Source organism: Echinops telfairi, unplaced genomic scaffold, assembly GCF_000313985.2.
Source record: "Echinops telfairi isolate 266 unplaced genomic scaffold, ASM31398v2 ScPeMD7_70;HRSCAF=299, whole genome shotgun sequence".
NCBI lineage: Eukaryota > Metazoa > Chordata > Mammalia > Afrosoricida > Tenrecidae > Echinops > Echinops telfairi.
The window spans coordinates 72,664,173-72,678,433 of record NW_022103968.1 but is presented as its reverse complement, the minus strand read 5'-3'; the positions used below and the strand labels follow the sequence as shown (position 1 = coordinate 72,678,433).

At 51.8% G+C, this 14,261-nt stretch overlaps 1 protein-coding gene across 1 annotated transcript in view; it reads left to right on the top strand.

Moving 5' to 3' along the window:
- The window catches only part of CDC45 (cell division cycle 45), a 26,867-nt gene that overhangs the window by 9,613 nt on the left and 2,993 nt on the right, over nucleotides 1-14,261 (top strand). Inside the window, exons 7-16 of the mRNA XM_013004251.2 lie at nucleotides 3,591-3,639; nucleotides 4,777-4,838; nucleotides 5,628-5,678; nucleotides 7,028-7,147; nucleotides 7,793-7,924; nucleotides 8,432-8,530; nucleotides 9,060-9,221; nucleotides 11,135-11,273; nucleotides 11,363-11,446; nucleotides 13,409-13,527. Coding sequence (XP_012859705.1) covers nucleotides 3,591-3,639; nucleotides 4,777-4,838; nucleotides 5,628-5,678; nucleotides 7,028-7,147; nucleotides 7,793-7,924; nucleotides 8,432-8,530; nucleotides 9,060-9,221; nucleotides 11,135-11,273; nucleotides 11,363-11,446; nucleotides 13,409-13,527 — 1,017 coding nt within the window. The remainder of the gene's footprint in view (nucleotides 1-3,590; nucleotides 3,640-4,776; nucleotides 4,839-5,627; nucleotides 5,679-7,027; nucleotides 7,148-7,792; nucleotides 7,925-8,431; nucleotides 8,531-9,059; nucleotides 9,222-11,134; nucleotides 11,274-11,362; nucleotides 11,447-13,408; nucleotides 13,528-14,261) is intronic.

The following is a 14,261-nucleotide window of genomic DNA, read 5'->3' as shown; positions in this document are numbered from 1 at the left end:
TCAGCTTTCTTCACCACATTTGCTTATGCACCCACTTTGTCTTCAGTGATCTGGTCGGGAAGGTGAGTATCTCAGAGTGCCAGATTATTAGAACAAAATTCTTGTGTTGAGGGAGTACTTGAGTAGAGGCCCAGTGTCTATCTACTTCCTAAATCTATGTGTATAGATCTATTTCCCCATCATCATATATAAACATATTTACATATGTACATGCCTGTATTTAGAACTCTATAAATGCCCTTTGCCTCCTAGTTCTTTCCTCTATTTCCCTTTACTATCCTCTTGGCCCATTATCATGTTCAGCCTTCATTTGGGTTTCAGTAATTCCTCTCGGTTACATTGCCCTTGATCAAGCCCTACTAGACCTTCTCCACCCTCCTCACCATCGATTTTCGGTCACTTGTTGTTCCCCTGTCCCTGGGTTTGTTAACATCCCCGTCCTTTCCCCCCACCTCCCCCTCTCACCTGTCGCCCCCCAGATCTGTAGTCCCGTTTTCTCTTCCGGCTTGTTTATCCCACCTCCACCTATCTCATCCAGATAGACATGCAGCAACAACAATATGCACAAACACAAGACCAAGCACAATAAAGCAACAATAGAAAATAAAACAATAGCTACAACAACAAAAGAAAAGCCTATGAATCATTCAAGGCCTATTTGCTGTCCTTTCCGAGTGTTTTCCAGTTACATCTGATGGGGCACCACGCCCTGGCCCCACAGTCTATTTTTAGTGTTCCCTGGGGACTTCATTGCTCCGTTCCCCTTGCTGCTCTGTTGCACGCCCCCAGCGTCTCGCCTTGGTGTGGTGGGGTCAGGACAGGCACAATTCCCGCCGTGTGTCTCCAGTGTTGTCTCCCGTGATGCTATGGGTCAGTGAGGAACGTCGTGTCTCGTGGTGTGGCCAGCCCTATAGTCCTTTCTGCATTGGCTGCTCTGAGCAGAAATTGTCCTCAGGGCTTGGTGGGCCAGGATGTGCTTCACTCTTTTTTCCTCCCCCCTTATTTGCTTCTGTGTGCTCTGATCAGACGTGTCACTCTTGAGCTGTAGCTTCAGTGCTGTCCTCTGAAATGAACTCTGGGGGTGGTTGGGTAGGGGGAGCTGTCCACTTGGTAATGGGGCTGGCCCCTTCGGTCTCTATTGGTTAGTTGTTGGTGTTGTTTTTAATGATGTGGAAAATCCCACGACAAGCAACTACCAGCACCTGCTGAGGTTCATGACCTTGCCTACCTAATTCTGAAAACACTGTGGAAGTGAATTCTGTTCATTGTTCAGGAATCCAGTCCTTGGAGGTTTGGTTGGACTGCCCTGCCTTCACTCCCGGTTGTCCCAGTCTCAAGCTAGAGGGACGGACTCACTGCCGAGAGCAGGGACCAGACCAGACTGCAGACCCGCAGGCCCCCAGCAGGAAGCTCTGCTGGGTTCTCACATCATAGGGTGCCTGCAGCCAGACATGTGACCAGGTTCTGCCTCTGGATCCATTTTCCAGTCAACCATCAGACCCAGTTTGCTCCATCTTATTGATGGTACGATTGTAATCTCCCTCACCCCACTTCCTCCCTGGGTTTGCTGTTTCTATCCCTCCATCTCTCTTAACCATGCTGGACTTGGTCCTGGTCTCAGTGCTGTCTTTGGGTCTCAATGGCCCATGATTTTAAACTGTGTGTACCTCCTTAGTGGTACTGTGCCCCTGATGAACCTGCCTATTGTTTGGCTGAAAATTGGGGTGGGGGTGGGGGTGAGTTCTGTTCCAGACTGGAAGGGTCCTGGGGGCTCCACCAGTATCTATCCAACTAGCAAGCATGGTCTTTTTTTAATTCCATTTCTCACAAACTTTGACAGCCCCCTGATTTTGTATTTTCCACCTAACCATTTCTCAGCGTTCTTGGCTTGCCATGTCCCTTCTTTTGGAACTGGCGATTACGTCCCATAATTGCTGTGGGTATAAGGCTCTAGCAAACACGTTAACTGTTCCTTGAAATGCTTGCCTTGGGATACTGAGATTGTGCCATTTTGCATGCACAGTGTCTGTCATGGAGCCCTGCTCACCACAAGGTCAGCAGTTTGAAACCACCAGCTGCTCTGAGAGAAAGATGAAGCTTTCTGCTCCCATAAAGAGTATAATCTCTGAAACCCATTGGGGCGGGTCCACCCTGCCCGATAGGGCTGCCATGAGTCAGCATGGACTCCTTGGCAGTGAGTGAATTTTTTTTTTTTTTTTTTAGAGGATTTTCTTGATTCTTTTTTCTTTTTAAATAAAAGATCATTTTATTGGGGGCTCTTACAGCTCTTATAACAATCCATACATCAATTGTATCAAGCACATTTGTACACATGCTGTCACCATTATTTTCTAAACATTTACTTTCTATTTGAGCCCTTGGTATCAGCTTCTCTTTTTTCCCTCCCTTCCCCCTCCCACCCTTGTGACTCCTTGACAAATTATAAATTGTGATTTTTTTTTTTCATATCTTACACTAACCGCTGTCCCCTTCTCCCATGGTTTCTCTTATTTAGCCCCCTGGGTTGTGGGTTGTGGTTATGTGTCCATCATTGCAATCAGTTCCCCTTTCCTCCCCATCTCTCCTTATCTTCCCCCTACCCTCCTGATAGTGCTATTCTCTTTTTTTTTTTTTTTCTTTTTTAACATTTTATTAGGGGCTCATACAACTGTTATCCCAATCCATACACACATCAATTGTGTAAAGCGCATTTGTACATCGTTTCGCAAAACATTTTCTCTCCATTTAAACCCCCGACATTAGGTCCTCATTTTTCCCCTCCCTCCCCGCTCCCCCCTCCCGCATGAGCCCTTGATAGTTTATAAATGGGTATTTTGTCATATCTTGCCCTGTCCAACATCTCCCTTCATCCACTTTTTGGTTGTCTGTCCCCCAGGGAGGAGGTCACACACAGTTCCATGTAATCGGTTCCCTCTTTCCTACCCAGTGAGTGGATTTTTAAGAGTATGTCAGTTTCACAGTGTAACTTTTCAGCATTGTCAGTACAGATTCTGACCTAACATTCACTTAGTCAAAGAACAGTTGTCACTGTCAGCTGCCAGCGAGTCAGTGCTACTCGTGTCAGCCCCAGACCCTGCTCTGTGGGGTTAGCTTGACTGTCATCTTACCAGAGGAGCACTGAGCGTCAACTGAACGGCAGACATTTTAGGGGAAAGACAGTATCTTGGGAAAAAAGACTGCCAGGCCCACCTTCCCCGGTTTTGCAGTTTTGATTCAAACCTTTTGGTTCATGGTCCAGCACAGTCCATTTGCCCCACCGAGGTAGAGTTGTTGGGCTGGTAACCCCAGGGTGCTTTGAACCCACCATCCCCTCCCTCCTCTAGAGAAAGAAGAGGCTGTCAGCTCCCCGAAGATTGACTGTCTCAAAAACCCCAGAGAGCAGTTCCACTGTGCCCTATAGGGCTGCTATGAGTTGGAATCTACTCCATGGCTGTGGCTTAGGGACCAAAAGAACAGAACATGATTTAATCTTCACGGCGTTGAGTACTGTCAGGTTTGAACCTTCTTCAAAACTGAACACTCACTCCGTGGCCTCCCACTTGAGTGCCGTGCACTTTATGTCCTTACAGGAGAGAAATCCTCTTCGATTATGAGCAGTATGAATACCATGGGACATCGGTAAGTAGGGAAGGACATGTGTCAGTCATTGTCAGGCTGTAGTGCGAAGAATGCATTTCCTAAACCCTGAGGGATTTTAGCGGAGAAAGACGGGGCTTTCTATCCCTATAAAGAGCTACAGTCTTGGAAAACCACAGGGGCAGTTCTACCCTGTCCTATAGGGGTGTCATGAATTGGCCTGAACTCACTGGCAGTAAGTATGCAAGTGAGGGATCTTAAGAAGTCTGGACAGCCCATTTGAATTCTCACTATATAACATTCCGCTGTGCGAGGTTAGGCAAGTGCTGTTACCTCCCCCATAAAGTGAAGATGAGAGTCTGCGTTTCAGGAGCAGTTGTGATGGGGGCACCTGGCACTCCGTCCAGACTAAGAAAAGCCCAGTTAACACAGCAGTCTCTGTTTTGAGCCCCTCATAGCAGCCCTCATCAGGGAGCCATAGAACCTCCGCTTCCAATGGAGCACCCTGTGCTGTCAATCTGGTGTCCAGTTTAGGGTCATGGTTCCCTTGTCTTATGAGGGTCCACCCCTTGGCCTTGCCAAGTAGTGGGGTGGGAGGGTTTCCATGCTCAACCAGAGAAAGAACCCAGATGATCTATCCTCCTCCTCCATATGGCCACGGAAATAACGCTGTCTCGACATGGGGGGGAAATGAATCCCCTTGGGAATCCTTTTCTGGAGGAAGGTCAGCATCTCAAGGTCAGGGGGACTTGAGAGTCTTTACTCAGACACTGGGCCCCCTCAGCAGCTCTGACCCAAGCCCAGACTCTTTGCCCACAGGGAGGCACTGCAGAGGGCTTTCACCCAGCCAGCTCTGTCAGGAAGACCTGCCTCTCAGGTGGTCTGAGACCCAAATCTACCTCTGATACTCAAGTAACTAAAACAAGGACGCAGACCAGCCTGGCCTTTCTGGGAGTGTCTGGCTAGACCATCAACCAGCCTGCACGAAGGCACAGGTGAAGGGTCTGGCAGACAGTAGGCTCATGACTCCTGGCCATGACTTAGCAAAGGGGGACATGCAAGTCACTTCAGTGACTCTCAGTCTTGCTCACCCTGAGCTAGTGAGCACTGGGTCCCCACAAGGCTTGGTCCCACCTTGTGTGTGCCCGTCCACAGGCCTGGCCTCCTCTTCTCTTGCAGTCAGCCATGGTGATGTTCGACTTGGCTTGGCTGATGTCCAAGGATCTGAATGACATGCTCTGGTACGTGCCCACCCCCACCCCACCCCCACCCACCCCCCACCCCCGCTGTCAACTGTAGGCGTAATCTGCCCACTTGGTAGAGGTCGGTGCCATTCTGGCTTCTGCAGGCAGCTCTGCCCTGTGGAGCATTTGGGGGAACACCCGAGCTTTCTCTTGATGCTGTGACTCCAGGTTGCATCATACAAACTCGTGGGATAAGGCTGAGGGTATGTGGCCAGGTTGGAAGTTGGGGTTCAAGTGCTGGGCCCCTGCTGTCTGCTCTAGGCCCCCAACCTTGCTGCTCATTCCATTTGAGATGTAACTATGGCAGCATCTCCAGATGGCTGGGTAAAAGTGGTGACACCGTCTCCGAGTATGCCTGCCTGCCTGCTCCCTGCCCACCTTACAAGCTTGCTGGAAGAGGCTACTGGCCAGGCTCCCGGAGCTCAGAGGAACCTGGAAGAGAGATGAGCAGGTGCTGCTCAGGCTTGGCTTCCTTCTGCTCTGGAGCCTGTGAGCCGGGTGGCCACTGAAATCCCTGCTAACTCTTAAAAGCCATGTGGAGAGCGTGATCTCAGCCAGCTCAGACTCTGGGCCAGCCAGTGGGCCCTGTGCATGGTGTCAGTGCAGAGACCCCTCATCTCTTCATACAGAGCTGGGCACCCAACCTTCTCAGCCCCCTCAAATGGAAGTCCCCACACCAAGTCAGGACTGCCACTGGTGGCATCGGCAAGCTCACTGGCATGTCACTTCAGCCCCATAGCCCCCATCTGCCACAGGCTGGCCCCACACCTGCTCTTCTCCCTACAGGTGGGCCATCGTGGGACTGACAGACCAGTGGGTACAAGACAAGATCACCCAGTAAGGACGTGCTCCTCTGCTTGGGGTTTGGGTGATGTCCATACTGGAGTCCCACTGAGACCAGAGCAGTGCTCCTGCTGGGCCTGGGCTCCAGTTGTGGCAGGAGGAGCGTGTAATGCCAATGTTTTTTGGAGAGCCCAGGTGGTCCTCCATTCTCAAAGGTTCCACCAGGTGGAGCCAGAGCAGACGAGTGCAAGCAAAGTGGCAGACCTTAAAGCCACCTGTGACTGAGCCTGTTTGGAGGTGTGTTGGGAGTGAGGTCCAGGGTGTAGAACTAGAGTGGGCGGGGAGGGGCAGGGGGCCTTATTTGGAAGGCAAGGAGGGGAGCCTGGTGAGGGTCGCCGGGAGGGCTGTGTGCAGCCACCTCCTGGCATTGCTGTGACTCCTCATCCGTATGAACCAGGGAGCTGAAGATGACTCCTGGACCAGCCTTGCCCAGGGTGGGGATGGGGGAGTGGGGAGTGTTGTCTTCCCATGCCCAGCCAGCCCAGCCTCCTCTTGGTGCCTTGGGAAATCTAAGAGCCTTGACAGGAACCTCCACCCCAAACCTTTGCCCCACAAATGGGGACCAAGCATGTGACCCAAGTCTGTTGCCTGACACTCACTGCCTTGGTCACAGCTACTTAACACTAGAATGGCCCCTCAGGCCATTTGAAGGACTCCCTATGTCATCCCTGCCTCTCACCCGAGTCAAGCCCTTGGGGGTGTCCTGGAGTCTTACAGTCCTGGACTGCTTTCTGGGGATGCTCCTTGACACATCCATGGCCTTAGGGCCCTTCTCTGCAGGGATGTCGAGGCAAGGAAGATTTAGGGGTGTCTGTACTGCCATCATCTCTGGCCAATGCTGTCCCTTGGTTAAGGCTCTCCTCACTATCCTTGCCAAACAGTCCCTGGAGGCCCAGTCCAGTAGCAAGTTCTCCAGCAAAGCACCTGTTATTGCCCTTGGTAGCACTTGCCATCTCTGCTCCCAACCACCTCAGTTATTGTCACTTGGGACCTGCCACCCATGATATGCAGCAGACTTGGTGGCACTGTGGGCTAAGCATTGGTCAGCTAGATGAAAAGTCGATGGTTAGACTTGAACCCTCCTTGGAGGAAAATGGGGCAATCTGTTCACATCAAGATGACCTAAGGGGTGCTCTAGTTTCATAGGATCTGAGGCAGAATGAGAGGCAGTGAGGGCGTTGGGGGTCCCTTGTGTGGGCAGAGGCCAGGTGGCTGGGAGTGCCTCAACTGCAGAAGCGACACAGCTGCTGCTTTGAAGGGGTAGCTAAGGGCAAACAGCAAGACTTCCTTGACCCAGGCACAGGCTGGTGTTAGCTGCCCAGCACGCGTCTGCTTCCTCGCAGAATGAAATACGTGACGGACGTTGGCGTCCTACAGCGGCACGTGTCCCGACACAACCACCGTAACGAGGATGAGGAGCACACGCTGTCTGTGGACTGCACGCGTATCACCTTCGAGTACGAGTATCCTTCCATCTTCCTGCTGCCCCCAGGCCAGAGGGGCGTGGCCAGGGTGGTGCTGGCCTGGTCACTGAGAAGCCCATGGGAGTTTGGGGATCTGAGGGGCCTGTGAGCCTCAGAAGTGTCCTAGTGGTGAGATGGGTTCCGTGTTGGTCTGCAAACTTCAAGGTCAGCAGAACTGACTCCATGACAGTGAATTTGGGTTTAAAGAAGGTTCCAGAAGCTGTAGTGGCCTGTGCACCGGAGGAGAGGTGCCACCAGGAAAGTGTATGCTGACAGGCACTGGTGGGGAACACGTGTCCATGGGGGCCAAGTGGAAGGGACAGAATGCTGGCAGGGTGGGTGGCCCAGGCATTAGGACTACATTCAGTTGTGTCTAGCTGCGAACACTGTGCTACACTAACTGCCAAGGACTCCCCGTTTCTTGGCCACTTGGGGCTGGTCTTGAGAGCCTGCCCCACCCAGGCAGGTCGGGATTTGACAAGACTGTAAGAGTGCTCCCAGGAGTTTTGTGATGGCTATCCAGATGAAGCCCGTATCAAGGACGAAGGGCCAGGTACCACAGGCGATCTGCTGGGGTACACAGATCCCGGGGTGTAGGGGCCACCCTGGGTGGGGCAGCACCAGCATTCCTTGACTGCAGCCCAGCCTCCGCCTGGCCCTCTACCAGCACTGGTCTCTCTACGACAGCTTCTGCAACACCTGCTACACCGCTGCCAGATTCAAGCTCTGGTCCGTGCATGGGCAGAAGCGGCTGCAGGAGTTCCTGGCGGACATGGGGTGAGGGCACCGCTCTCCTGCAGCTTTGCTGAAGTGGGACTGGTTCTCAAAACACACCTGATGTCCATTTGCACCTGTGGTTCTTCACCCTTTAGTCTCCAAGTGTAGTCTCAGCACAGAGGGCTCCTGCTCAGGTGCAGCTGTGTGCACTCTGGATGGCTGTGTGTGATGGTGCACAGCTGGGTGCATTAAGTGTGGTGTGCAGGCATGGACATAACATAATGCAGACAGCTGTGTATGGTTGTAATCCCCCCTTTTGGGGGGAGGTGTCTCTCAGTCCCGTGGGTGTCTAAATCATAGGTTCCCAAGCCGATTTGGCCTACCGCTCCTATTTCAGAAAAACAAAAGATTCAGTGCCATTTGCACACCCCACTCCCGGTACTCTAGCCCATCATCCAGGATAAAGTGGAGACCTCTGCTTTTGCCTCGTCCCCTTTGGGAAACACTGCTCTAAAGGTCTCCTGTACCCACAGAGCACACCTGTGACCAGGCTCTCTGTTTTTGCAGGCTTCCCCTCAAACAGGTAAAGCAGAAGTTCCAGTCCATGGACATCTCCTTGAAGGAGAATTTGCGGGAAATGATTGAAGAATCTGCAAATAAATTTGGGTAAAAAAAAAACCACCACACACACCTTGCCGAAACTTCTCGAAGTTAGGGCTTTCACTGCCTTCTTAAAATAATGCAAGACATTGGAATAGTTGAGATTAGTGTGACCTAAGTCCAGCCAAGCCCTGTGCACCGAAATCTCTCATAAAAATCCCTGGTACATTTAAAACCCTTAGCTCCTGGAGCTGCAGCTCCACTGAGCCAAGGTCATGTCACCAAATGTTCTGCAGGCCAGCAGCCCTGGGTGCCCGAGGATGATTGGTGGCTCTGCTGCCCAGCTAGGCTAGTGGCTGTCCCTTTTGTTCCAAAGCAGCAGCTGAGGTCGAAGAGGAATGTTGCTATAAGGGGCACTTAGGACACCACCTCTCAGCCCCTCTGGGCAGGAAAGCTGGTGCGTCTGGGTCAATTCCCTAGCAGGCTGGGGGCATCCTTGTAGTGATGAACAGCCGAGCCGAAGAGTTGCTCGCCCTTGGCAGGCCAACCACAGCCTGCACCAGGGTAAGTGTGCCTGTGCTTCCTCCCGGCTCAGGATGAAGGACATGCGTGTGCAGACGTTCAGCATCCACTTCGGGTTCAAGCATAAATTCCTGGCCAGTGATGTTGTCTTTGCCACGATGTCCTTGATGGAGAACATTGAGAAAGTTGGTGCTGGGACGGACAGCTTCACCCAGGCCCTGGACAGTCTCTCCAGGTAGCGGCCATTCCCATGACCTGAGGTCTCCTCAGGCCTCACTCAGACTCAGGGACCAGGTTGCAGGGGTCATTGAGGTATGTAAGTGCCTGTGTCCTGCCCTCCCTACCCAAGAAACACACTCAGGTGTGGCAGGCACTACAACCAGGGTGGGCCCAACATACTTTCTGCCCATCTGCCATATTTCAGCATCTAGTGTTATGGCTCAGGCTACTAACTACAAGGTCAGTAGTTTGAAACCACCAGCCACTCTTTGTGGGGGGAAAGGGACTTTTTTGGTCTTTCCCTTTTTACCAAAAGGATGGTATTCAACTATTTTTTTTCTTTCTCCCCTCCTAGCTCTGCAGGCAGGCTTGGCTGCCAGTGTGCTGTGCATCACTTGGGGGCCTTTCTTGGATTTCTGACCCTCCTTTCTTTGAAATATCTTATATTCTTTCCATCAAGCCTTTAGCTTGTGCAATAGAGTATTCCGGTTTTCCTCTCTTCTCAGCCTGGCTCTCTGGTGTAGTGCTTTATCAGTACGGATGCTCTGCTGCCCCAGATTCTCTTTCTTCCACCAACTCAGTGGGATTTGACCTCAGGGCTTTTGTGTTGCTTGTTGCAACGAGGATTCCTCTTCCCGTGTTAGAAGGAGGCTTGATTTGATCCAAGAGCTGTCGCTAACTTCCTCTTTTATGCCGACCCTCCACAGTCGCAAGCCCTGTGGTGTCCTGCTGCCTCCTGAGAATATGTTCAAAGTATTTGAGATGATGTCTCGCCATTCTCTTGATCACTCCTGGGTTTGGACGATTGTCATACATCTGGCAGTATCTTAATTTTACCATCGTTTGTGTGCTGGTTTCACTCTGTAGAGTTCAAGGTTGAAGCTGGTCCCACCCCTCCACTGTATTCTGGCAGCCAGCGCTGCCAAAGAGAAGTCTGAGCCATTTTGATTCTTGTTTCTTTATAAGTAGCCAAGAAGCTCATCAGGTCTCGTCTTCTATTGATTCTCAGTGATTCTTCTTGATGGGTCGGTGTGAGACTCTTGTGTTCTGGCCTATGCTGGGTCCTCAGATAGGTCTTTTCAGTCATTCAGCATGGCAACGTTTTTATTTCTTCGTTAGGCTCCACACATGAACATCAATGTTACTTTTTCTTACTCTCACTCGTCCAGGGTCTTCATCCTACACCCGATGTGGAGGTGTCTTCTTTCAACTGGACCCTCTAACCTTTGAGTGAAGTGTTTTACTTCCCTGCAACCATGGTCATTGCTATGACTGCTTCTTCCCCTTTTCTCACTGTTCCTTTTCTCACTGCATCCTGTGAGAAAATGACCCCAGAGAAAACCAGATGCACCAGTTTCCCAGTTGTCTCTGTGTTCATTTAAATTTCGCTGTTGTTCGCAGCAGCAGCCCGGTTTTCTTTTAGGCCATTTTCTCAGGCCACAGGTACTTCCCAGCAATCTTGGGACTTACGTAGCTAAGAAGGTGCTGTGTAAGACTGCGAGCTCCCGGTCTTGGCATGGCCCCACTGAGTAGAGGCAGCTCTGCGTCTTGGAGGGCGGGGAGCCCATGGTGACCCCTAGAGACTGCTATCTGCTGGGTGCAGAGGTCTTACAACTCCCCATAGAGGCCACTGCAGTTCAGTCAGAAGAGAACCCTTCTTGTCAGGGGGTGGAGAGGGGGGGCAGGTGGGAGAGAACAGCCAATCTTCATAAGTTGGCCATCTTCCTTGGCACTTCCTTTTCTTGTCTTCCAGCCTCCACCTATTGGTCCCTCTCCTCCATCCTCACGGGCCAAGCCATTTGTATTTGTTTCTTCCTTTGGAGCTAAATAACAGGAACTCTGAAGGGAGAGAAGAGAGACTTGTCTCCCCAAACCACCTTCAACTAGGAACCAAGCGTGGTTGATGTCACCTGTCTGCTCCCATTGCAGGAGTAACCTGGACAAACTCTACCTCGGCCTGGAGCTCGCCAAGAAGCAGCTGCAAGCCACCCAGCAGACCATTGCCAGCTGCCTGTGCACCAACCTGGTCATCTCCCAGGGGCCTTTCCTCTACTGCTCTCTCATGGAGGTCTGCCTCCCCCACCCACGTGGACTCAGAGGTGCCAAGCCACCCTTGACCACCGCCCCACTAACCCCTTCTAACCTCCTCCTCCCCAGGGCACTCCAGACGTCCTGCTATTTTCCAAGCCAGCCTCCCTGAGCCTGCTCAGCAGACACCTGCTCAAGTCTTTTGTGTGTTCGGTGAGCCCCTGTGGAATTCTGGAACTGACCTCCAGGCCACCACTAATGGCCAATTGCCAGCTGCAGGGCATGGGCAGACCCTTATGTTTTGCTCAGTCATCCGCCGGAGTCAATTCTGATTCATAGTTACCCTGTTAGAGTAGAATCATCACCTAAAGTTTCCGAGACTAAATGTTTACCAAAGCAGGCAGACAGCCACATCTTTCTCCCATGGAATAGCTGGTGGGTTTGAACCACTGACCCTGAGGTGCACAGCCCAGTGCTTAATACACTGTACCACTAAGGCTCCTCTGACCCACTAGCTTGAATTTTGTTCTTCACTGGCCAAGTCACTTGGGCTAGGAGGGCAGGGATACAAGTCCAACCATGCAAGTTGGGGAAAGAGGCTGTTGGGCCAGACTGTCTTCCCAGCACTTGGTTGTGTCCCAGGTTGACCTTCCTAAAACCCACCTTAGCCTCTGGCCCAGATGTCAACCTACATCAGCAGGCATTGAACAGGCGCCTCCCAAGCTGTGACTCTAATCCTAGACTTAGAAAACCCCAAAGACTCAGTAAACAGACGATTGGAAGTGACTAAAGGATCGAGTAGAGTAGCAGGACACAGGGTCGGCATACAACTCAGTCAGATTCCTTGACAATAATGAAGAGCACTCTCTGTAGGATGTCAGGGGGGGAAATTACCATCTCCAATAGCCACTCCAGATGCGCAGGAGTAAATCAAAGTTCAAAAAGCAAAAGCCCTGTAAAAAATATGTTTCTGTATATACAGAAATGTAGACTTCACTGTGTATTGATATAATCCCTATCCCAGGTTCGATTCCCAGCCAATGGGCCCAGGCTGTGTGGCTGTGTTGTTGAACCAGGTTTCAGCAGAGCTTCCCCCCTAAGACAGACTAGGAGGAAAGGCCTGACAGTCTAGTGAAAAATCTCTTAGATCAGAGTAGTTTGGTCTAAAACTGGCGGCAGGCAAGCTGGCGGTGCTGCAGGCGTTTTGTTCGTTTGTGCATGGGGTGACCAGGAGTCGGGATCCACTCAGCCACTAACGATAGATAACATTGTCCTTTCTAAGTAGGAGAGCAGGGAGCCCTGGTGGTGTCGTGGTTACATGCTGGACTTCTAATCACAGTCAGCGGCTTGATACCACCACTGCTCTGCAGAAGACAGGCTTTCTACTATGGTAGAGTTCCGGTCTCCGAAACTCACAAGCACAGCTCTGCTCTGCCCTCCAGGGTCACTACTGTGAGTCAGACTTGATTCACTGGCAGTGAGCGCAAGCTTTTTTAGCTTGACGTGTAGGAGCTACGTTGTCTAGAAGTTATAAGCTGTACAGATAAAATTGACCACAAGTCGGCAGTTCAAACCCACCAGCTGCTCAGTGGGAGAACAAAGAAGCCACTCCCTTAAGATGGACAGTCTCAGAAACCCTGGGTCCGAATGAAGTGGTTGGCACTGGGCTTGGGTGGGAGTATGAAGATTAACACCTGGGGTCACTTACAAAGTACACTAAAAAGGGAATACCTGATGGCGTGGTGTTTAGACATGGGGCTAACCATACAGTCAGCATTTCAAAACCACCCGCCGTTCTGAGGGAAAAAGACGAGGCTTTCTGCTCCTACGGTATAAAGGTTTGCAGTCTAACCCACTGGGGCAGTTCTACCCTGCCCTGTAGGTTGCTGTGAGTTGGAATCAACTCGATGGCAGTAAGTTTTTGAGATAAAAAAGAAGAAAATGTTCTAAAAGTGATTGTGGTGATGCTAACCCAAATCTTTCAAATATGATTAAATCATTGAATTGTATGATATGTGGACTGTGTAATCCATATGTCAATAAAGCTGTTTTTAAAAAAATTCTTAGCAGGAAGGGAGGGCAGGGCTGGGTGGAAAGCTGTGGCCATGGTGGAGCCTGGTGACCGCTCCGGTACTGCAGGCTCTCAGGGCTGACAGATGTGCCTTGCTCCCTCAGACCAAGAACCGACGCTGCAAGCTGCTGCCCTTGGTGATGACTGCCCCCCTGAGCGTGGAGCAGAGCACGGTGACTGTGGTGGGCATCCCCCCTGAGACTGACAGCTCGGACCGAAAGAAGTGAGCAGGTTATCCGCGAGGGCTGCATTCTAGCCCTCCAGCCCTTGACTTAACCTGGGTTCTCTTTAGGAATACAGCTGGTCCCCGCTGCATTTGGGCCAGGGAGGCCAGACTTTGGGTCTGCAGTAGAGGTCTTGAACCAGCAGGAGGTCCAGGGCTGACGGTGCCTCGGTCCAGCCTGCAGGGCTGGGGAGACAGACAATAGAGCGGGCAGGCGTGCCCCCACATCAGGAGAAAGGGACCACTCCCATCGCAGTGTGTAGGTGCTGGGCAGAGGACAGTGCGTGATCCTAAGCCTGGTCCGTGAGGGAGCTAGTGACTGATCAGGGTGACAAAGCCAGGCAGGAGCCTGTTGTGGGTACCCTGCCCTAGTTTCGCCCGTAAAGGGTTTATTTTGGGTCCCGATGGCAGGTTGTTAGGGACCTTGTCCTTCTGAAGGGGGAGAGCAGGTGGTGTCTTCACAAGGCAAGTGATTGTCCAGGTCATCAGGGGACACCTGGGGCCCCATCACCCCAGAATCATCCCCATACAGAAGAGCAGGAAGACTGGACTGAGTGGCCATACTGCCCCACCCCACCCTCCGGCCCCAAGCTAACAAGGCCTCAGGACTCCAGGGGCGAGCTGTGCAGGCCTAAGGTGCAGAGGTCCGGGCATGACCCTCAGCCTGGACCCAGGGCTAGGGGAAGGCTCCCCTTGTTTTAGGGAGACAGGTGACTGCTGTCGCTGTCCAGTAG